The sequence below is a fragment of the Leptodactylus fuscus genome, chromosome 1 (assembly GCF_031893055.1).
Source record: "Leptodactylus fuscus isolate aLepFus1 chromosome 1, aLepFus1.hap2, whole genome shotgun sequence".
In the NCBI taxonomy this organism is placed as follows: domain Eukaryota; kingdom Metazoa; phylum Chordata; class Amphibia; order Anura; family Leptodactylidae; genus Leptodactylus; species Leptodactylus fuscus.
The window spans coordinates 333608636-333632508 of NC_134265.1; the positions used below are offsets into that span (position 1 = coordinate 333608636).

At 40.9% G+C, this 23873-nt stretch overlaps 1 protein-coding gene across 4 annotated transcripts in view; it reads left to right on the forward strand.

The window, feature by feature from the left end:
* The first annotated feature begins 455 nt into the window (after positions 1–455).
* Positions 456–23873, forward strand: part of FAM53A (family with sequence similarity 53 member A) — a 57938-nt gene continuing 34520 nt past the window's right edge. The window contains exons 1-2 of one of the 4 annotated variants that reach the window (XM_075261134.1): positions 456–478; positions 20818–21043. In XM_075261134.1, the coding sequence (XP_075117235.1) occupies positions 20927–21043 (117 nt within the window). In that variant the 5' untranslated portion in view covers positions 456–478; positions 20818–20926. The other 3 variants (XM_075261135.1, XM_075261133.1, XM_075261136.1) reach the window with 3 other exon arrangements.

Genomic DNA, 23873 nt, shown 5'->3' on the forward strand with positions numbered 1-23873 from the left:
GTAGTGTAGTGTAGTGTAGTGTAGTACGGTAGTGTAGTGTAGTGTAGTGTAGTACGGTAGTGTAGTGTAGTGTAGTGTAGTACGGTAGTGTAGTATAGTACTGTAGTGCAGCAGTCCCTCCTCTCCTCACACTCTCAGCTACTCCCAGTTTCCCACGAGGTTCTTTGTTTATAATCTACAAACCGGGATGTACCATTATTTTTGTGTCTATGGGGGTGTATCATTTATTAAAGTCACTTTGTACTAATAGCAGTAAACCTATCCTGCCACTCTCACAGTATACTAAGCGCGTTATTTAATACACTAGGCTATTATCGTATGCTCCTATAATAACATCCTAAACTTCGCCATTCATGTTCCTTTTTCTCAGTCGTCCTCCCCTACTGCTGGTTTTACTATGGTATCGCCGGAAGTTTGATAAACTCCTGCCCAGCTGCTCTACAGCTCACAAGTTCACAGACATCAGGGAAGGAAGAAGGTGTGTAGACAGCTGGGGGCGCGCACTAAACTTTATCCTTTTTGTACTTTTTGAGTTGTTTTCTTCTTATGATCCCCTCCATAAGTTACGGAAGGGGCTTTATTAACTCCTTGTGGACTGGGAGGATGCAGGTAACTTGTGTCTATTGTTGTGCAGACCTCATGTCAGGAGCCGTGTGTGCAGCTGGTGCTCTTTGGCGACCTCTAGCTGCCTGAGCGGCGCATTGCTGCAGAGAGGTTACTACATTACTACAAGTAATGGACATGTAAACTAGTAATATCCCCTGTAATAGCCTGCAGACTGCCTGACACTATACAGGGTGTGTGACTGTGGCATCTGTAGCTAGTGTGTATATATATATATATATATATATATATATATATATTTATTACAGTTATATATACAGTATAATATATACATACTTATTGGAGTGCTATAAGTTTATTTGTAAATCTAACAGATATATATATATATATATATATATATATATATATATATATATATATATATACACAGTTACAAGATGTTTGTAAACTTCTGGGTATTGCAGTTTGTGTATCAGTGTGTACTAGGGGTATATATATATATATATATCTCAATGCATATGAGAACCATCTATGCACATATCTATCTTTGCATTTGTCGGGCTGTCTTCTATCTATGCATGCCTTTCTTATGTTGCATCCCTTTATCTATGTATCTATATTTTGTTCTATACCTCTATCACACTCCTATGTTGCATCTATCTATTGCATCGAAAGAAGGATATGAAATTCATTCATCTGTTTTTCTAACTTTCTATACTTCTATCAATGTATCTATGCAGCTACTCATTGTTCAATATCTAATTATCAATGTATGCCTCTATCCTTCTATATCTAATAAGCTATATCTAATTATCTATTATGTTTTATCTGTCCTTCTATATATCTATTGAACTAGAATATTCTCATACATGCACTCTTTACATTCTCTTTGCATCTATTTTGTTATATCGATCGTAAGTCTAGTACCTATGAAATATATCGAATTATTATCCTTTTATGTATCTATTGTGTTATGTCTAATTATCATACTCCTATCTATGTATTAATTGACCTATATCTAATCTATCTATGGATGTATTTCCTCTCTATCTATGTATAAGTGCCAGTGCTACTGCTGTGTACACATACTCCATATACCCTGCACATGTAAATGTTTGCATGAGTTAGTGTAAGTTTTGAGTGTTCCCCCTGTGGCCGCGCTGCCCCCCATTCATGCCTCCTCCTGCCCAGTCAGTGGGTTGCACAAAGTTACTTCCTGAGTATTAAGCACCAGGGCTTGAATTACTCTGTGTAACCCAACTCCTGAGCAGCTGCTTTCATAAACTCCTCTCCTGGGCCCACAGGAATCATGTTGGGGTCACCACACACCTATGGTTAACCCCCAACATGCTGCCGCATCCGTATAAACAGGCGCACGCACACAGGGGGATATTATCAGGCACCCCTGCCTTTAATCCTGTATTCCCTGGGCCTGCTGGGTTTGTACTATACTCCATAATTATAATCCTGGGCCATGCACAGCAGCGGGCAGGACAATGAGCATATGGATGGGGCATGGCCGCTGTAATCCCAGCCGCTCCTAATTACACTATGGACCTATAGATTGCTATAATCCGGGATAATTGCAGCAAAAAAGTCACTTCAGAAGTTTTATTGGTTCTTATTTTTTGTAGTGACCTGAAGAGCTCACAATCCAATCTACATACATATAATACTCTATCTATCTATCTATCTATCTATCTCATATCAATCTATCTGGCTGGCTGTCTATAGTCTGTAATTCTAATTACTTTATATATTTATGCCATCTATCATCTATCTATATTTCTATGTATCTTATATCTTTCTATTCCATCATTTTTATATTTCATATTTGTCTATCATTCATCTGAGTATGTTATATCTTTCTATGCTACCTATTTATATCTATGATGACTACACTTGCAATTCCATAATATTTTTATATTCTATCATTCTATTTTATATCTATCATTCATTTGTCTACCTATCTTTAATTCAGTTTATTTTATGCTTCTAATCTATCATTCTTCTATTTCTCTATCTTCTATCTATCTATCTATCTATCTAATATCTATCTATCATTTATCTATCTATATTTCTATCATTTGTCTGCAATTTTAATTACTTTATATCTTTCTTCCTTTCTTTTTCTATTTAATTTTATTGATATTTACTTGGATAGCGCCAACATATTCCATAGGTCTTTACAGACATTTATAGTCATGTAGGTCTTTTCTTTCCTTCCTTCTTTTGTTCTATGTATGTTGTCTGTAGCTCTAGTTTGTTCTTTCTATTTATTTTGTCTGTATCTCTGTCAAGAACATTCATAGACATCAGTAGACAACATTCCAGAAAGTTTCTGGTTTGTCTGCTTATCTATCTATCTATCTATCTATCTATCTATCTATCTATCTATCTATCTAATACTCTCTATCTATCTATCTATCTATCTATCTAATACTCTCTATCTATCTATCTCTCTATCTATCTATGTAATACTGTCTATCTATTATCTATCTATCTCTATCTCTATCCATCTAATACTATCTATCTATCTAATACTCTCTATCTATCTATCTATCTATCTAATACTATCTATCTATCTATCTATCTATCTATCTATCTATCTATCTATCTAATACTCTCTATCTATCTATCTCTCTATCTATCTATGTAATACTGTATCTATTATCTATCTATCTCTATCTCTATCCATCTAATACTATCTATCTATCTATTACTATCTATCTATCTATCTATCTATATTAGTGTATACCATGTCTTCTACTTTCTTGCAGGATATCTGTGATATTGTGGTTGTAAGGTATACACCACAGCTATACAGGTATGTATATATATAGACGCCGGCTCCTCCAGTTCTTCTAGATCTTTTTACTCCACTCACTAGTAAATCTTTCATGGCCTCCTTAGGGCTGCTTGGCTGCTCACACGTTGCATATATGAAGGTCTGGCAGGGCGCTCCTTCTCTTCTTTCCACCATGTGGCGCTTTAATACTGTCCTGTTGATATATTTATAGACAGGCGCGCTATTTTCTTTCTCCTCTCCAGGGGATATTCCAACCAGGAGACCGTGAGAAAGTTTAGGCGAAGCGCGCTGCGTCCATGTGTAGGCCACGTACGCTGTATTTCTACTATAGACATATGTATCTAGATAAAAATGACACGTCATAATGCTATTGCGTGCTGGATGAAGGGAGATTCATTCTATATTGCTATCATTTGCTTTGAATATATATATAGGCACATATCTGTATATGCTTGAAATGTACGGGCCTAGCGTGGGTTTGTTACCAGTAGCACCCTACACACCTGAAATGAGAGCTCAGGTTTGATTGCTATGAGCAACGGCTTGAGGCCTAGTCCTCAGTCAGCCTTTGTGATTGTGACAGGAAATGCTGGGAGTTGTAGTCTCTTGAGAAATCCTCCTACAAAACCTATTTCATGTATTTTTTGCATGCAATTCTATATACTTTTTTCCCCTCTCCTTTTTATGACAGGACCATACTGCGATTTTAGCTGCGACATGTCAGGCGTGCCATTATATCTATTGAAAATAAATGCGGTTTTTATTTTTTTACGACTCGCAATATTACCGCAGTACGATTATTTTAAAAAAATTTCCAAATTGAAGGAGGACGATACAAGCAATGGGCACGTGACCTGTATTGTGGCCCCTATCCAGAAGACCGTACCTAGAAGGCATATATATATATATATATATATATATATATATATATATATATATATATATATGTATATCGCCATCATATTCTATAGCGCGTTACTGATAGTCATTACGGCACCCATAAACAATGTCGGAACCCCAAACCCTATTTTTAGGTGTTTTATGATATTTTTGACTGTAGAGTTGTGCAAAAAAGCTGCAAAAACGCATCATAATACAACATGCAAACAAATCTTCAAAGTCCATATGTTGCCGAAACGCAGCCGAAAAAAAATTCCAAATTGAATGAGATTTCATTCGTTCAATGCAGAATTTAAATTTACTTACGGTTTTTCCCATAGACTTTAATGTTGGGACAGCAGAAAAGGAAAAAAAGCGTATTTTACAATATTTTTTTTTTCCAGCTGCGTTTCATGTGGTCCTAGCCTGAGACTGATCCGTAAAGCTGAGAAACCTTTAGGACGGCCACTTAAAATTCAACACAGAATATCGTACGGTTTATGATATTTGATATCGCCATACGGTTTTGTGCCCGCTTTATCCGAATTTCCAGACAATCGAATGCCGGATTAAAGGAATTGATTGTAATAGGAAAGCAAAAATATTTTTTTTTGCAACTCTTTAGACTGATGGCAGTTGCTTGCGTACGTTGTCACCCTTGCACCGTGATGTGGCGCATCGCTCTTGTAAATGCTGAGTAATGTGCATGGACTGCAGCTCTGCTGAATGATGTCTCTATGCCGCTTTGTCAGCAGCGAGAAAGTTTTGTGCACAAAAAAAAAAAAAAAAGTGACGTATCAGTGACGTTGTCCAATCGGGGCCGAATGTGGGTGGCATCAAAGCAGGGGGAGGGGGCGTGTGTAAGTGAACAGTTCTTTTTATTTGTTTCGTGTGCTGAGGTTGTGTGGTCATATGCATGGAAGCAGCCAAGGGGAAAGCAGCAGCCAAGGGAAGGCAAGCGTGCTGCACAGGTACACATGCTATTACCAGGGCTAGGGGCTGCTTCCCATAGCCGATAGTGCATAGACTACCCCTCGTAGTGCCTGCAGTGCTTACAGACCCCCTTCCTTTAATCCTTGTTTTTCTTCCTTCAGCTTAGATGTGTGTATAGTTGACCATCACATCAACTCGTCATGCCTGGTCTCTATTCTTGCCTTGCTCCTATTTAAACCTTTGTAGAATCTTATTGTGTAATAAAACAAGGTCATTGTTAGCTCCGTCGCTTTGGTTTCTTTTGCAAACGATAAAAAATAATCTCTAGATCTGTCATTGTAGCAAACACAAAGTGCGTAAAAGCTTAATAAAACGAAATTGCGACACGTCCTTTAAACGGGTAACCGTGCACGCACTTTTTTTTGTGCCTACGTTTCGAGCCCCTATAATCTGTAGACGGTTTGATATATTTTTAGGCCACTTTCATTTATAATCCCCAGCTGGATTGGTGTTGACATCATGTTCGGATGGAGACGAGAATTGTAATTTTTCACGCTGCATTGTTGTATAGTAGGCGGCTTGCGGTGGGAGGAAACAGAAGTATTTCTATTAAAAGGAAGAAAAAAAGAAATCGCCTTGGGGACGGTTAACCAGTTAGACGACACTGGTTAGATGAAGCCTATGTAGGGGCGTTTGATCCCTGATCGTTTAACCCCTGCTGTGCCTACAACTATTGATGCTCTTGCATGGTGTGGGGCTTTTTGAGGCCTTGTCATAATACTTTTGTCCCCTTCTGTCACCAGAAAGGGGATTTCCGTGAAGGCGAATGCCAACAGCAGCTGATTTTTTTTTTTTTTGATTTTTTTTCGTGAGGGGTTACGCTGGGTGAGACGTGACATCATGAGATTGACAGTATGCAGCTCCCATGCTTGTATATTAATAGTAACCTCTTGCAGGCAATGGCAGAGAAGCTTTAAGACGTGACGGTAGGTCCAGGGCTTGCTTTTTTTTGCTTTAGGCCTCAGGATGGGCACAAAAAACACCAGCTGGCTGTGTCGAGCGTGTGCCGTTCTGTAGCCGAGCTGATTTGCACAGGCAGCCATTAATAAGTGCTTTGCAATTGCTGAGCAAACTCGGCCTTTCCTTAAGTTGTTTTTACGGGTGAAACGACCCTGTGATTTTGTGGTTTTCTCCATGCTGAGAATATATTTTTAAGAATCCCCCTATCCTTACCCCACCCCCCTTCTGTTTTCAGACACTTTGCAGGAGCACATGCTTTTTTTTGTCGTCTTAATCATGTTTTTAGGTTTTTTTTTTTACAAAAATATACTCTAAATAGTAAAGTGCACTCCTGGGGGGGGGGGGGGGAGTTTTGGAGGTTTAATGCAAACCAGGACTTGGGAAATTTACATAAAGGGGGCAAATGGAAACTGTTTACATTGAGAAATCAGTAAAGTCTGCAGCAAAGTGCTCTAATTTAATCCATGTTCAGTTCCTCGAGACCACGTTTTTTTCAGTATCGTGTTAGGTTGGAACATGTGTTCAACATTTATGATGGGGGGGGGGGGATCGGGACGCTGAGAGGTTATTGTTACGTTTATGCTGGCTTTCCTCCTAAGGGTTTTGAAATGGTCTGTTAAGGTGTGCCAAAAATATATAGATTTTGTTTTTTATGGTACTTTATTTTTTTTAGTATTCAGATGGCAACTTTTTTATTTGGTTGTATAGACTTTCCCTCCCCCCCCTAAAATGTCTGTAATTTGTATAAAATCTTTCCCTTCTCCAATAGCGTTTCTGTCTAAGCGCGGTTTTACGAGCGTGGCAGCGTGCCCTATGTATCACCTTGTTAAAAAAAAAAGTGTGCTAAACAGATTGGGTATTCGCCCCCAAGTCCCCTACAAAACCTCCTTTCTGCTACAGGATTTGCCATACTGTGTAAATCCTTCATTTAGCAACTGCAGCTACATGTATAAGAAATAGGTTTGATTTGGATTTTCTAGTATTTTGCAGTCTTATTTTTATATATATATATATATATATATATATATATATATATATATATATATATATATATATATATTTTTTTTTTTTTTTGAACTTTTATATAAATTTTAAACATTTTTGAAAAATTTATTTCCAAAACTTGAATTCGAAGGAATGCAGAACTGAATTTTTGGCATGGGCTTTGGTCTATAATTTGGTTCAGGGGCTATCTGTACTGACTTTGTTCCTAAGGCCAGTTTCACATGAGTGTAATGCGGGAGTCCCTGCCCAACCAAGGGTCTAATGGCCTGAACTCACAGAATTATAGACGTGGCCTTAAAATCCCTTTGAAGCGGTTAGTTCTGGTCATTAGGTGCGTGGTCGGGCCGGTGATGTCCATATTGTGTTTGTGGGAGGCCATCCTTAATCTAGGTCAGTTTTTGTATGTTGTATTCTAGCCTATGTAACCTTATTTTACTGTATTACATGATTTTTGTCCCCTTTGGTACAGTGGTGAGGGCCATTTTGTTTGCAGGGCTACTATTCATTGCCTTTAGAGTCCCATTTTAAAGGCCCGAGCAGGTAGATCTGTATTAGAGATGAGCGAACACTATTCGAAACAGACGTTTCGAATAGCACGCTCCCATAGAAATGAATGGAAGTGGCTGGCACGCAGACTTTGCTGGTAGCCGGCCGCTTAACCCCCTGCGTGCTGGCTACGTCCATTCATTTCAATCGGACCATGCTGTTTCGAATAGTGTTCGCTCATCTCTAATCTGTATAGGACCCCTTATGCTGTAATAGTTTGTATTTATATTTCTTCAGATTTGGAAAGACCATCCCAACTTTTGGCGCTATTCAAGTCTTTTTGAAGTTCACATTTAGTTTTTGGGCACAATTAACTGTTACAATAAGAGAAATCAGAGGTACTAGGTAGCCAATATGGCTAGGGTTATACAATTTGGACCAAGTTTTTGGTTGAGGTATGTAACCTTTCCCATTGCCTGGCCACTAAAAAATTCCATTTGCATCATGGAGTCCTCTAATTGGTTCACGGGTTCTTCATTATGGTCTCTTTTTTGATATTGGCTATTTTTGAAGTGTTTGGCTAAAGCTTGTCGGTGACTCCATTAGCAGTAGATTTCCACATTATTTTCCCTCCTCGAGTTGCTCTCTTTGAGAAGTATGTATATTTTGTGGCCTTCGAGTTGACATATCTAAGCTTGCCTTAGAGGGTACTCCTTGTCTTGTTCTGGATGAAGTGGTCCATCATAGGTCAGGAGGAGCTTTTGATGGGTGAAGGTCCTGACGATATGATGGTCCTCAGTCACAACACGACCGGCGAGGTCCGGGCATGTTCTGAATAGCTAGATGGTAGGCTTCACTCTTCTTTATAGGCCCAAGGTGGGTTGCTCAATAATAGAGGATATCAAGCCCCCTGGTATACCAGATATTTCACAAATATGTTGAGAACTTAAGAGCCAGGACCGGCCGCTTTACTACAGTTAGTTTTGAGAAATTGATAACGTTACGTTACCGAGCTTTCCTAGGGTCCTGAAAGAGTTAATGTGCAGATGTTGCTGTTTTTGTCACCGGTCCTTAGTTTCCAGTGTAATTTGGAATTCCCCTCTTGTACAAGGAGATCACAATGACTTTCCCCTCTGAACACATTCCTTTGTGCGCTCGTAGCTCCGGCAATCTGCACTTTGTATTGTCCATTACTGAGCTTTAGATAACACCAAAATTTTCTCTTAAAGATGCCATCTCCACGTTATCATAAATAATACTGTATGTACACTCACCGGCCACTTTATTAGGTACACCATGCTAGTAACGGGTTGGACCCCCTTTTGCCTTCAGAACTGCCTCAATTCTTCGTGGCATAGATTCAACAAGGTGCTGGAAGCATTCCTCAGAGATTTTGGTCCATATTGACATGATGGCATCACACAGTTGCCGCAGATTTGTCGGCTGCACATCCATGATGCGAATCTCCCGTTCCACCACATCCCAAAGATGCTCTATTGGATTGAGATCTGGTGACTGTGGAGGCCATTGGAGTACAGTGAACTCATTGTCATGTTCAAGAAACCAGTCTGAGATGATTCCAGCTTTATGACATGGCGCATTATCCTGCTGAAAGTAGCCATCAGATGTTGGGTACATTGTGGTCAAAAAGGGATGGACATGGTCAGCAACAATACTCAGGTAGGCTTTGGCGTTGCAACGATGCTCAATTGGTACCAAGGGGCCCAAAGAGTGCCAAGAAAATATTCCCCACACCATGACACCACCACCACCAGCCTGAACCGTTGATACAAGGCAGGATGGATCCATGCTTTCATGTTGTTGACGCCAAATTCTGACCCTACCATCCGAATGTCGCAGCAGAAATCGAGACTCATCAGACCAGGCAACGTTTTTCCAATCTTCAATTGTCCAATTTCGATGAGCTTGTGCAAATTGTAGCCTCAGTTTCCTGTTCTTAGCTGAAAGGAGTGGCACCCGGTGTAGTCTTCTGCTGCTGTAGCCCATCTGCCTCAAAGTTCGACGTACTGTGCGTTCAGAGATGCTCTTCTGGCTACCTTGGTTGTAACGGGTGGCTATTTGAGTCACTGCTGCCTTTCTATCAGCTCGAACCAGTCTGGCCATTCTCCTCTGATCTCTGGCATCAACAACGCATTTCCGCCCACAGAACTGCTGCTCACTGGATGTTTTTTCTTTTTCAGACCATTCTCTGTAAACCCTAGAGATGGTTGTGCGTGAAAATCCCAGTAGATCAGCAGTTTCTGAAATACTCAGACCAGCCCTTCTGGCACCAACAACCATGCCACGTTCAAAGGCACTCAAATCACCTTTCTTCCTCATACTGATGCTCGGTTTGAACTGCAGGAGATTGTCTTGACCATGTCTACATGCCTAAATGCACTGAGTTGCCGCAATGTGATTGGCTGATTAGAAATTAAGTGTTAACGAGCAGTTGGACAGGTGTACCTAATAAAGTGGCCGGTGAGTGTATATTTTTGGACATGCTAACTTTTTGGGCTGTGTGCTTTGGTTAGGCCCACGAACAAGAGCAAAATTACTGAGGTAACACCACGAGTCTAGGGTGCAGTATGGTGGCGTGGACTATCAAGGGTCTCATAGGCCTCAGACCTAAGATGGTCTTGTTGCTCCTCGTAACCAAATTCAGCTTTCACTTTTAAAGGTGCACCACTTATATGTAAGCAGAATTCTGACGGGTTGCGATAGGTATTAAGACACTTTTTGGGGCTAATTTTGGGGATCTTGGGAAAGTTCGGGTCTCAAGACCCAGTCAGTGTTTGGTCTAAAATATAGCCGAGATATGGTCTGAATTTCACAGGCCGAATGTGCTTGTGTGAAGCTTCCCTTAGGCCTCATGCACACACGGCCATGTATACTTTCGGTGTACTAGCCGTGAAAAACAACCATTCATTTTTGTGAACCCATACGCGCGACCGTGTATTTTCACAGGTCTGTGAACCAGGAGCAAAACTGAGGATCGGCCCTATTCCTGTCCATTTTGTGGCCTGTGCTTACTGACCTCAATGAATGTGGGCACAGGTGGCGCACTGATGATTTCCGTTCACTCACAGCCTTACCCCTTGTTCACATCTACATTTGGAGTCCGCATGGGGACCCCTGAACGGAATGCCAAATGCAATTGCAAGCGCTGGTGCAGTAAAAGCACACGGACCTTATAGACTATAATGGGGTCCGTGTGCTTGCCGCCAGATCTCCACAGGGATCTTATGGACAGGAAAGTAGTTCTCAATCTACTTTCCTGTCCGCATGATTCGTGTGGGCAGCGCACGGCAAGCATACTTACCCCATTATAGTCTATGGGGTCCATGTGCTTTTACAGCACAGAGCTTGCAATTGCATTTGGTATTCCGCTTGGGGGGTCCCCATGCGGACTCCCCCGGACGGAATTCAAATGCAGATGTGAACAGGGCATTAGAGTTCGGCCTTATACACACGACTGTGTGCTTTCATGGCTAGCCCATTGACTCATTCATTTCACTTATTCATTTCACTCATTCATTTCTAAGGCCCTAACACACGGCCGTGTATTGTCCCAGACCACGTATCAGGTCTAAGGAACAAAACTGAAGACAAGTCCTATTCCTGTGGCCCGGACGCATTGATGTGATGTTCCATAGATGGGGAATTACATTTGTTTGAGTACACGTTTTAGATGTATAACCAGATACCCCATGATTTTTTATTTTTTTTATTTGCACATGATTCACGCTACTATTTTCAGATTATTTTTACCCTCCAGCGCCCAGCAATTGGAGATATCAAATAGTATTCTAGAAAGCTATGTATTAAATAACGAAGCTCGGAGGCTTTTTAGTGAACGTGGAGCATATTTTACACCTTACTCTACAAGCCCAGGTGAGATATTTACTCGAGATCTCTTCATCTTTGCGTGAGTTACTTTATGGTTCTGACTTGCAAAGCTGAGAGCAACGTGTCAAACCTCTACTGAAATATTCCATTGAGTAGTAGTAGAAATAGCAGGTCATGAATCCGAAATGTGTTCCAATAACAGGAGGGAGACAAGGCGATCTCCACAAGCTCTGAATTCGGACAGAAACTTGTAGTCCATGAAGGAAGCAGAGGAAAAACAAATATCAGGCCAGATCCGCTCCTTATTTTTTTTCTTTTGACCTTTAGGGACAAATTAGGAGGTGGCATTTGGGGAGATTACAGTTGACGTCCACCCAAAATGGCCCAAGTAGATGTCTTACACCAGAGGACGTTTTTCCTGTCGAAAACCTGTTTAGTTTGGCGGCTCAGAGAGAACACATGGCTTTTTCATTCATTCACTAAGCTTTGCCAGTACTTTAGAAGCTAGCCAGGGCTTTGAGGTATGAGGTACTTTCTACCTCTCGTCACTTATGTCACCAGTTATAGGATGTGGCCGTCTCTGGTGACACGTCTACCTGTAAAATAACCAAAACCCTTCTTATAATCTTGACCTTATGACTATTTGTAAGGCCTGACTACTCTGGAGACATCAGTTGTTCTATTGACAAGAAGATTGGTGGATGCCTGTTAGGAGCCAATATTTTTATGGCTGACCTGTTGAGCTGAACACGTGTTATCAGGAATGGACGGAGGACACGATATTGCACTGCTATTACACTATCATTACTTTATTGTACTATGGTATACTGTACAACACCAGCTGTAATATACTGTGCTCTACTATACAGCACTACAATGTTCTGTATGACACAGTGCTCCATTATTTTATACTATACTGTATTGTTATCCTGTACTATACTACACCTAAGTTACTGCTTTATACTTTAGTGTCCTACAATATACCGCACATCTCTATTCTACAGTGTTGGCCAAAAGTATTGGCACCCCTGCAATTCTATCAGATAATACTCATTTTCTTCCAGAAAATGATTGCAATTACAAATTCTTTGGTATTATTATCTTCATTTAATTTGTCTTCAATGGAAAACCACAAAAAGAATTGTCAAAAAGCCTAATCGGATATAATTCCACACCAAACATAAAAAAGGGGGTGGACAAAAGTATCGGCACTGTTTGAAAAATCATGTGATGCTTCTCTAATTTGTGTAATTAACAGCACCTGTTACTTACCTGAGGCACCGAACAGGTGGTGGCAATAACGAAATCACACTTGTAGCCAGTTGAAATCGATTAAAGTTGACTCAACCTCTGTCCTGTGTCCTTGTGTGTACCACATTGAGCACGGAGAAAAGAAAGAAGACCAAAGAACTGTCTGAGGACTTGAGAAGCAAAAACTGTGAGGAAGCATGAGCAATCTCAAGGCTACAAGTCCATCTCCAAAGACCTGAATGTTCCTGTGTCTACCGTGCGCAGTGTCATCAAGAAGTTTAAAGCCCATGGCACTGTGGCTAACCTCCCTAGATGTGGACGCAAAAGAAAAATTGACGAGAGATTTCAACGCAAGATTGTGCGGATGGTGGATAAAGAACCTCGACTAACATCCAAACAAGTTCAAGCTGCCCTGCAGTCCGAGGGTACAACAGTGTCACCCCGTACTATCCGTCGGCGTCTGAATGAGAAGGGACTGTATGGTAGGAGACCCAGGAAGACCCCACTTCTTACCCAGAGACATAAAAAAGCCAGGCTGGAGTTTGCCAAAACTTACCTGAGAAAGCCAAAAACGTTTTGGAAGAATTTTCTCTGGTCAGATGAGACAAAAGTAGGAAAAGTAGAGTTTACAGGGGAAAAAAGAGGCCTTCAAAGAAAAGAACACGGTCCCTACAGTCAGACATGGCGGAGGTTCCCTGATGTTTTGGGGTTGCTTTGCTGCCTCTGGCACTGGACTGCTTGACCGTGTACATGGCATTATGAAGTCTGAAGACGACCAACACATTGTGCAGCATAATGTAGGGCCCAGTGTGAGAAAGCTGGGTCTCCCTCAGAGGTCATGGGTCTTCCAGCAGGACAATGTACCAAAACACACTTCAGGTCAGCACTAGAAAATGGTGGTGAGAGAAAGCCCTGGAGACTTGTAAAGTGGCAGCAATGAGTCCAGACCTGAATCCCATAGAACACCTGTGGGGGAGGAGAGATCTCTTGATGGCAGTTTGGAGAAGGCCTCCTTCACATCTCAGGGGGGACCTGGAGCAGTTTGCCAAAGAAGAATGGTCTAAAATTCCAGCAGAGCCTTGTAAGAAACTCATTGCTGGTTACCGGAAGCGGTTGTGCGCAGTTATTGTCTCTAAAGGTTGTGCTACCAAGTATTAGGCTGAGGGCGCCAATACTTCTGTCCGCACCAGTTTTGGAGTTTTGTGTAAAATGATCAGTGATTTGACTTTTTTTTCATTCCCTTTTGTGTTTTTTCATTGCAAGCAAAATAAGTGAAGATATTAATACCAAAGAGTTTGTGCTTGTAATCATTTTCTGGAAGAACACGAGTATTATCTGACAGAATTGCAGGGGGGGGCCAATACTTTTGGCCAACACTGTATAACACCTTCTCTACATTTTTCTATACAGTACTACTCAGTGTTTCATCTTCTGTGTACTACATTTTATATACTATGCTACAATATTGTGCACTGTCTTCTATACTATACTACACTATTGTGTACTGTGCCTTCTATACTGCACTATTGCGTACTGTATCTTCTATACTACACTACTGCGTCTTCTATACTACACTATTGCTTACTGTCTTCTATACTATACTATTGTGTACTGTCTTCTATACTACACTATTGTGTACTGCGTCTTCTATACTACACTATTGTGTACTTCGTCTTCTATACTATACTATTGTGTACTGTCTTCTATACTACACTATTGTGTACTGTCTTCTATACTACACTATTGCGTACTGCGTCTTCTATACTACACTATTGTGTACTTCGTCTTCTATACTACACTATTGTGTACTGCGTCTTCTATACTACACTATTGCGTACTGCGTCTTCTATACTACACTATTGTGTACTGTGCCTTCTATACTGCACTATTGTGTACTGTCTTCTATACTATACTATTGTGTACTGTCTTCTATACTATACTATTGCGCACTGTGCCTTCTATACTACACTATTGCGTACTGCGTCTTCTATACTACACTATTGCGTACTACTTCTTCTATACAATACTATGCTATTGTGTACTATGTCTTCTATACTACACTGTATACTGCCTTCTATACTGCTCTGTGTACACTGTGTACTTCATCTTCTGTACTACTTAGTACTATGTACTCTGTGTACTACATCTCCTATACTACATTCTACGCTATTGTATACTCCAACTTCTATGCTATTCTGCACTACACCATTGTATACTAGCATATACTGGATTATTTTATACGTTTCTATACTACGCCACAACACCTTGTTATACACTACACTGTACTATACTACTATGTACTGAATTTTCTATGCTACCATGTACTGTACTATTTTCTACAACACAATATACTGCAGTATTTCAAACTACACTCTTTGTACTATATTATGCTGCACTACTTAGCTATTCAGATCTTCAGTACGTTTTTTTACTATACTATTCTGTTCCAATTAAACTATATTTGCCTATAGTAACTATTATACTGTATTTGTATTAGTGTACTACATTGTGCCTTCTTCATTGTACTATAACTGTCCTTCCCCGTACTGTACTAAACAGAATGGCAGTACTACTCCTGTTCTAGCACAGTACACTATACTACACCATAGTACACAAGTAGTTCAGACGCTACGGTATATGCAGCAGGCTGACATGTCACTTCTATAGTCCGGCCTATTCACTCCCACTGTTCATCGTAAGTAAATCTTGTTGTCAGTAAATGGTAAACATGTTTGGTGTCATAAAGATAAATGTGGAGAGAATCCTCCTTGGGGGCTGACATGAAGTAACGACATACTTTGCAGTGCATACTTGACGTGCTTGAAAATACCTGTGGGGCATTTTTTTCCCCAAAAGTCTGAAATTGTAGACAGCTGTATTCAGTGTTTACCGGCGTATTCATTCACGCTCTTCATTACGAATATATCACTGTCTCACTCCATAGGACCCCATGGGGCACAAATAAAACCTACCAATTTCATTTTAAGGGTGCATTCACATGGAGTAACGTGCCACGTGACCTGGCATGTATACGCCGTGTGAGATTTTGAGCGCCATGTACGCTCCCATTGATTTTATTGGGAGCCTGGATCGTATACGCCGCGTTATTTTGCGGCCGTGATTTTGGAGGACTCCAAATATGGGGAGGGGGGAATGACAGAAAACACCACACCTTTCCTCAGGCTGTGTGTGGTATTGCGGCTTACATCTATTCCCTCCAATGAAGCTGTTCTGCAATACCTGACGCGACCTATGAACCAGTGTGGTGCTGTCTATCGAAAAAACCAGACGTTTTCTGTTTGCGCCAATAAAACATTGCAAAACTACTCACAACTTGAACCGAGGGGCAACTCATAGCGTTTTATTTACTAACAAAAAATTTGACAAATTTTTTTAAAAAATTTTGAAAGCGTAATTAAAAATATTCAACTTTAAAAAAAGAAAAAAAAAAAAGGAGTTTGGGGAAATAAAGTTTTGAGCGTTCACCTTCTGTCAGTCTTCAACCGCCCCCCCCTCTACGCCCTTCCAGCCCCTCCTGTAATCCGCTCTGAACAATATTCCATCTGTTTGATATGTTTACCTTGTCAGCCAAACGTCTGGACAGGTAACCGCTCCTGTCAAAAGGTAAAACATGCCAAAAATCATTCAGCCCTGGTGTTACTCAGTAATCTTTAGTGCGAGGTGCAATAACCCTCCTCCCCTCCTCGCCTGTGACTAGGCTGAACTTTGAGGGTAGTACTATAGGGCAGGGCAGGGCCACTTTCAGTTCTGTTTTTACTCATCTCGAAAAGCAATCTGCTGACATGAGCAAGGTGCAACAGGTGTGATCCACAATTTTTAGATTCACAATGAAAAAATTTTTTTTTACATGTAATGCTTAGGGCTATATGACTTTTTTTTTTTTTCTTCGTTCTACTTTACATAAATAAAAAATTATCTGTTCGCTAAATTGTCAAAGTAAATAATTTTAATGATTAAGTTTACAATTAAAAATTCAAATTTTCAATTTTGATTTTTTTATGACCAATGTAAAAAAAAACTGAGGGTCACGATCACTCTTAAACAGACTTCCTCGCTGATCCCTATGGTATTTTTAGACGCAGCAATCTGTTCAGACCAGACTTCCTGGTCCATTGATGGAAGTATTTCAGAAGATAGATCAGCTGGCATGCCCTAGAGCTCTTGACCTTGATACCCCTTGAGTGGTCTTGGCCTTAAAGGAACCCTTTAAGCTTGTTGGTAATTTAGGTGCCAGTCAAGGCCTTTATAAAGACTGGCGTAGGAAATGCCAGGCTTAAAGGGGCTCTATCAGTAAAATCATGCTGATAGAGCCCCACATATGCGTGAATAGCCTTTAAAAAGGCTATTCAGGCACCGCTAGAGTTATATTAAACTACCCCCCCCGTTTTAAAATAATACCCTAAAAAAAGAATGTGATCTACTTACGCATCGTGCACGCTGGGCGGGCATTCAGGGTGTGTCTTCTTCTTCACCCACGCCTCCTCTTCCTGCGATGTCCTCAGGTCCCGTCTTCCTCCGGCGCTCGCAAACTGACATTGATAAAAAAAAATGTCTTGGGCGCATGCGCAGTAGCCGTAGTAGGAGCCGCATGCTACAGCGCATGCGCCCAGGCCATTTTTTTTTTTTATCAATGTCAGTTTGCGAGCGCCGGAGGAAGACGGGACCCGAGGACAGTGGAGGAAGAGTCTAAGAGAGTTGAGAGTCTAATCAACTCATTGGTTGCTGAAGACCATATAAATGATTGCTCAGGAATGGCGAGGGCTAGAGAAAAAATTCCAACTGTGCTGGAATCATTGACGTGGTGCCTATTGAAAGATGCAAAGATCTGAAGTTATTTGAGGTCGAGGTTTTTTTAAGTAGCCATTTTTTCTCTGTAGCTTTTGACGCGTATGACCTACCCACACCCTGAAAATGGCTGTGTAAGTGCGTAGGTAGGTCAGGTTCTCATTGTGGTTTTAAGCTTCTTTACACATATATCTGAATGTTGCAGTGTACTTATAAGAATCTCGGCCTTTGTGCATACACCTGACAAACACCTATACAAATTTTTTATTGAAGTCTAAAAATAATATGAATTACCTTTTCAATTACCCAGAAAAACAAATGTTTTTTCTTCAGTTATTCCAGCTATTCAGGAATTGTGTAATGTAGAACAATGTTTGCATACGGTTTCATCACCCAAGGGTTTATAAGGCTGCAATGTAAACCGCTCCCTTAGAAATACATAGTGGAATTTAAATAGGATATGCGTACCCATCAAAAATTTGCAAATTTTCTTGCAAAAATTTCCTTACGAGGGAAGAGTACCGCCACTTGAGTATGGACGGATTACAAGTATGCAAATTTCCTTTTTTGATTAGGATACAAATCAGTAACGGCATCTTACTAGTAGACGTAAAATGAGAAGACTAAAGGCCTCCATTGGCGACACGTCGTTCGGCTAATAGGGTTAATATCTATTGTTTTAAATGCAGTATTTACCGTATATATTTTGCATTTTTTGTTGTAATATGGAAAATTTGTGATAGAATATGTTCACGCACAACTTTTTAAAATACTTTGGTGAGGATAGAAAAAAGGTCGTTATAGGCAACGTCCAATTTTTTTAAAATGATTTTTTACAGTATTTTGGGACAGATTTATCATGTCTTGTATGCCAGTTTTCTCGTATATAGGGCATAAAAAGTCACAATTTGGGGCAACACGGTGGCTCAGTGGTTAGCACTGCAGCCTTGCAGTGCTGGAGTCCTGGCTTCGAATCCTGTCAGGAACAACATCTGCAAGGAGTTTGTATGTTCTCCCCGTGTTTGTGTGGATTTTCTCCCATTCTACAAAGACATACTGATAGGAAGAAAAAAAATGTACATTGTGATCCCTATATGGGGCTCACAATCTACATTAAAAAGAAAAAAAAGTCACAATTTGCGCAAATCAAATTTTTCTAGAAAAATTTATTTTTTTTCCTTTTCTGCACCACCATTGGCCCCGCCAGGATTATCATTTACTCCAGAAATTTGGCGTGAATCGTTTGCGTATTTGTATATTTTATTTTAACATGGAAAAAAAAATTGTGTTGGGGTATGTGTTATACACATTGCTTGCATTTTTTATTTTTTTTTGGTAAATTTTGGTAAAAAAAATAAAAAAAAATTATTGGCATAAAAAAGTGAAATCAATCATGGTAGATTGGGAGTACAAAAAAACGTGCCGAGAGGGTAATGGCAAAAAAAAAAAAAAATGTTAAAAAATAGGAAATAAAATTTTAGGACTATATACAAAAATATATTTTGTCAGCGCGAGAGTGGAAAACTTTACCATGATCCATTTGCCTCTTACACTTCTGAACAGTAAGGATGAGTGGGTTGTGTTGGGATCGCAGCCAGGCATTGACTGCAGCTGGAAAGTCAACTTTTCTGCACATTTCATTTAGTCATTCAGAAGTCCGAGACCACATCAGGGAACTGGAACTACTTTATGCGGCACTTTCTGAATTTTAAGCTTCCCACAAAATGGGATTTTGCAAGCAAGTTTAATTAGGAGAACTGAAGAGGTGGCACCGCAGGCGGCTTTGTCGCATGGTGGAATTGAATACCTCATGGTTGGGGTATGTGATGCTTATTTCACATGTGTTTCAATTTCACTGCGGTGGTTATGATTTTGCTTCCAGGGAAAAAATTCTCTGTAACGTGGTCACATGCGCTGGAGCCATGTAGCCGAAAGCTGGGTACCCTGAGATCTGTAGTGTTGCTCTTCAGGTTCAGTAATGCTCTAGAGCAGGGGTAGGGAACCTTGGCTCTCCAGCTGTTGCAAAACTACAACTCCCAGCATGCATACTTGCTCTGCTGTTCTTGGAACTCCCATGGAAGTGAATGGAGCATGTTGGGAGTTGTAGTTTCACAGCAGCTGGAGAGCCGAAGGTTCCCTACCCCTGCTCTAGAGTTTTCTCGACATTATATGGGTACTAAGGGAGAGTAGATAAGTTACCTAGAGAGGTGCTATCTTCTATTGTAATCCAGATCTGTAATGTAAATAGGGTGACTGGTGCAAAGAAAACCCTTTCAGAATTGGCAAGTAGCAGTCTTTTATTAGGTTTAGTGGCTTGAGTGAAAATTGCAGGATAGTGTTTTTTTTTTTTTTAATAGATTAACATGGAAAGTTAAAAAATATTCTCAAAAAATTCTTTAAAAACATTACGTTTGATATAAAAATTGGTTCAAAAGTAGGTAATTTTCTAGTGACACATTCCCTTTAAGAATAGAAGTAACTGTGATGCATTGCATGGTTAGCAGGCATGCTGCTTAGCTATTTTTGTCTCTTGTCTCATCAGAGATTACCACTTTTAGAGAGTATTTTTCCAGGGCAAACCGTAGCCAGATGTAGATATAAATGGCCTTCCAGGTAATACGTAGACCGTTTTAGTCCACCTTGAATGGCTTTCCATTCCGGGAGTCTCGAATGGGAACCCCTTCTAAGATATCTGCTTGCCCTTGAAGATCATTTGGATATTTGTATGAGAAACCCATTGAGAAATTGACTTCTGACAGGTTACTTTGGTCAAAAAGGCCTCGAAATCTAAGGGGATTGGGGCCCTGTTTCATTTTTTATGGGGCATGCGGTGATGATACGAGTGGCCATATTGGGGCCATTTAGAAAAAGTCCATGCAGATCTTGTGTAGTCTCAGGATCACCGTAATGGCAATATCTGTTGGCTGTCCTATATTTTGTGTGTGAATTTCTTTTTCGGTTTCCATTGAGGTCTTCTGTTTCAGTGAGGTGTGGGCGTTTTTGGTGTTCGGCAGCTGCTACCAAGTGAAACTTGTCACATTTTGCATATTATATGGTTTCTGCAGAGGCCACAGAGTTGTAAATGTCTCCGTCTCCTTGTAATTTTCATGTTTGTGACATAATGTTCTCTGTAATGCAATAAGTAAATTAGAGAGGTGCGATGAGGAGCATACGCTGAGCAGATGACTCTAACCGGATTGTGTCTCTTGTTTCAGATGAAAACCATGACTTGTAACGCTGAGATGAACTAAACAACGTGCTACGAGAAACGTCCAAGTCTGTAAACACCTGAAATGTCTGAACAGTATTAATTCCAGAGGATCAATGCTCGTCGGCTTGAGAACCGCGGAAGTGGGGCCTACCATGGTGACACTAATAACAGAGAAGCTGCAGAACCAAAGCTTGGATGACCTGGCATGTAAAACGTACAATATTAATCTGGTACGTTGTGTTTTAATTACGGATCTCGATGTAGGCTAATTACACAATAAGAATGTTGAAATGTCTTTTTTGATCTCAGGTGACATGTAACTTCAAGTTCACACAGGTCATATCTAAACTCAAATCTGTCGCTTTCATCGACTTGCCGTTCCATTTTTAGCGTGTTCTTCAGGTTGTCTTTGGGTGACCACTGTTTTCTTACGTGGAGCTACGAGCTCAAAAGTGGTCACCGAAAGTTTTCAGCTGTGAAGATTAGAGATGAGCGAACAGTAAAATGTTCGAGGTTCGATATTCGTTTCGAGTAGCCCCTCAATATTCGACTACTCGAATCGAATACCGAACCCAATATAGTCTATTTGGGGGAAAATGCTCGTTTCAGGGGTAGGCAACGTTCGATCAAATTATACTTACCAAGTCCACGAGTGAGGGTCGGGCTGGATCCTCCGAGCAGTCTTCTCCGTGCAGCGTCCCCGCGGCATCTTCTGGCTCTTCATTCACTCTGCCAGTCATCGGGCCTGGGTAGAGCTGACTGCGCATGCCCGCGCTACAAGCAGACATGTGCAGTCGGCTCTGCCCAGGCCCGATGCCTGGCAGAGTGAATGAAGAGCCGGAAGACGCCGCGGGGAAGCTGCACGGAGAAGACTTCTAAAGGTAGGAGAACCAACGTTGATTGGCCGACTGTATAGCATTCGGCCAATCAATGCCGGTTCTGCATCGAACTTTTACATTCGAACAGCGAGTGGTACTCGATCGAGTACGAGTATTTCGAATACCGTAGTATTCGATCGAGTACTACTCGCTCATCTCTAGTGAAGATCTCTAGGCTGTTGGTTTTGGTGAAATTGGTGGTCTTGAGTGGAGTGCGACCCACCAAAATAAAGTTTTGATATGTCATACTGTTCGTAAAATGTTAGCTAACTAATAGTCAAAGTTAGAATTAGACCACGAAAGAGTGACTGCCCTGTAAGGACATGTTTGACATCTCGGTGACTTTTGGGAAGCTCTAAAGGGGTTGTCCGGGTAGTTTAATATACTGTTCTTCACCTGGTGGCTTGTTCATGCTCGACATGGGGGCTCCAGTCTTGTCCCAACCCTAGGTCACGTGATTGTGACCAGCCTCTGTCCCCTGGTCGTAACTTCTTATGCAAACAGTAGAGGAGAGGCAAATTGATTGGTGGAGAGTGTCGGACCTGCTTCCGATTGTTACACTAGGTTGGAACCAGCTCAGAACTCCAACGTCCACCATGGAAGGTAAGTTGATCTCCCGGACAACCCCTTTAATTGGTAAAGGTCCACTTGCCGAGACACCCATGAATTGCTTAAACAAAGGATCCGTAAACGTTCAGCTGAGGGGTCTACCCATCTTTAGCTATATGACTTTGGGGCCATCAGGAAATGAATGGCATAGTCTACTTGAGACCTATTACCCAACAGTTTTTGAGAGTAAGCATTCTTGTATAAGGTTAATAAGAAGTAGTTTTGACCTGACAAGAAGGGCCCTATCAGACGACCTTAGGATAAACCTAGCCATTAAAATGCAGAATAATAAAGATAAAAAAAAAAAGAAAATGACAAGCAGCACCAATCTCTCCACTTATCTGTTGTTTGCAGCTTGTGTCCTTGCATAGAACTATAGCAAATTGTGCAATTACAGTAAACATGACCTATAAAAGAGGTGATGTGTTAAGTGGATCTTTAACTTAAAGGGATTGTCTTAAAAGATAGACCCACTTTCCTTATGTCCTTACCTACGATCTTAAAAATTAAGTTTAAAAATTGGTTGCTTTCATAGAGCAATCCCTTTAAGAACTGTGTAGGCTGCCACTTTAGGGTTTTTCCCCATACTTTTTACTTCCCACATAATACAGATCCATTAATCCAGAAATGTGACTAAATAGTTATTAAGACTTATCTGGGACCCCCCCAATATCAAGAACTTATAAGTCCCATTGATGATTTTCATGGATAGCTGAAAACTTTAGATATCATCCCTACAATTTTAATTGTAGAATGCATCTCATCGTTACCTACGGTGCCACCTATCCAGCGTGACTTTGGGTTTCTTCTAGGGGTGTTATATGCGTGGTCTCACTCAAGGAACCGGGATTTCACTCACATACATTACCTGTGACATCCCATGTCCTTTCGTTAGGCCTCTGGTGGCTACTGATTGGCCTCAGCAGTCATTGCATCAAGAACTTCCAGTGGAGCAAGACCCCGGGAGCAGCAGCACCAAACCACACTGGCCTCCTTGCTCAAAACTATATATCCAGGACAACCCCTTTAACTCTAATGCAGGGATCTGGTTTTTCCTGCTGGCATCCACCCAGTTGCTACCTTTTATTATAGTCCTGATGTAAGTGACTGTTGACCCTAATAGGTTGAGAAAGACCGGTGCATAGTACTGAGGGAACGGATAACGGTATAGGTCAAGGTTAGGGCAAGTAGAGTTTGTGTGTAACATTATCCAGGCAGAGGTCAGGGCTGGTGGTAGAATCAGTATTGTAATTGAAACAGAGATCAAACCCAGACAGACAGGTAGCATGAGAACATAAACCTTGACAGGACATGAGGTACTGTTTGGATCCGGTGGCGGCGTGTTCAGGAAAGGGGCTGAGGTCAGACATGGGCAATCTTGGGGGGAAAAAAAAGCTGTAAAAAACCAAAATGGAGTAAGTAGCCTTCAATAGCCCAACGGTGATGGAGAACACAGTTGTGGGGAGAGAGAGGACACCAGCGAGAACAACCAGGTGGTGCTACATTGATAGAGATGACCACACACATACAAATTAATCTCTCGGTGGCCCTCACCAAAGTGACCCATTTGATT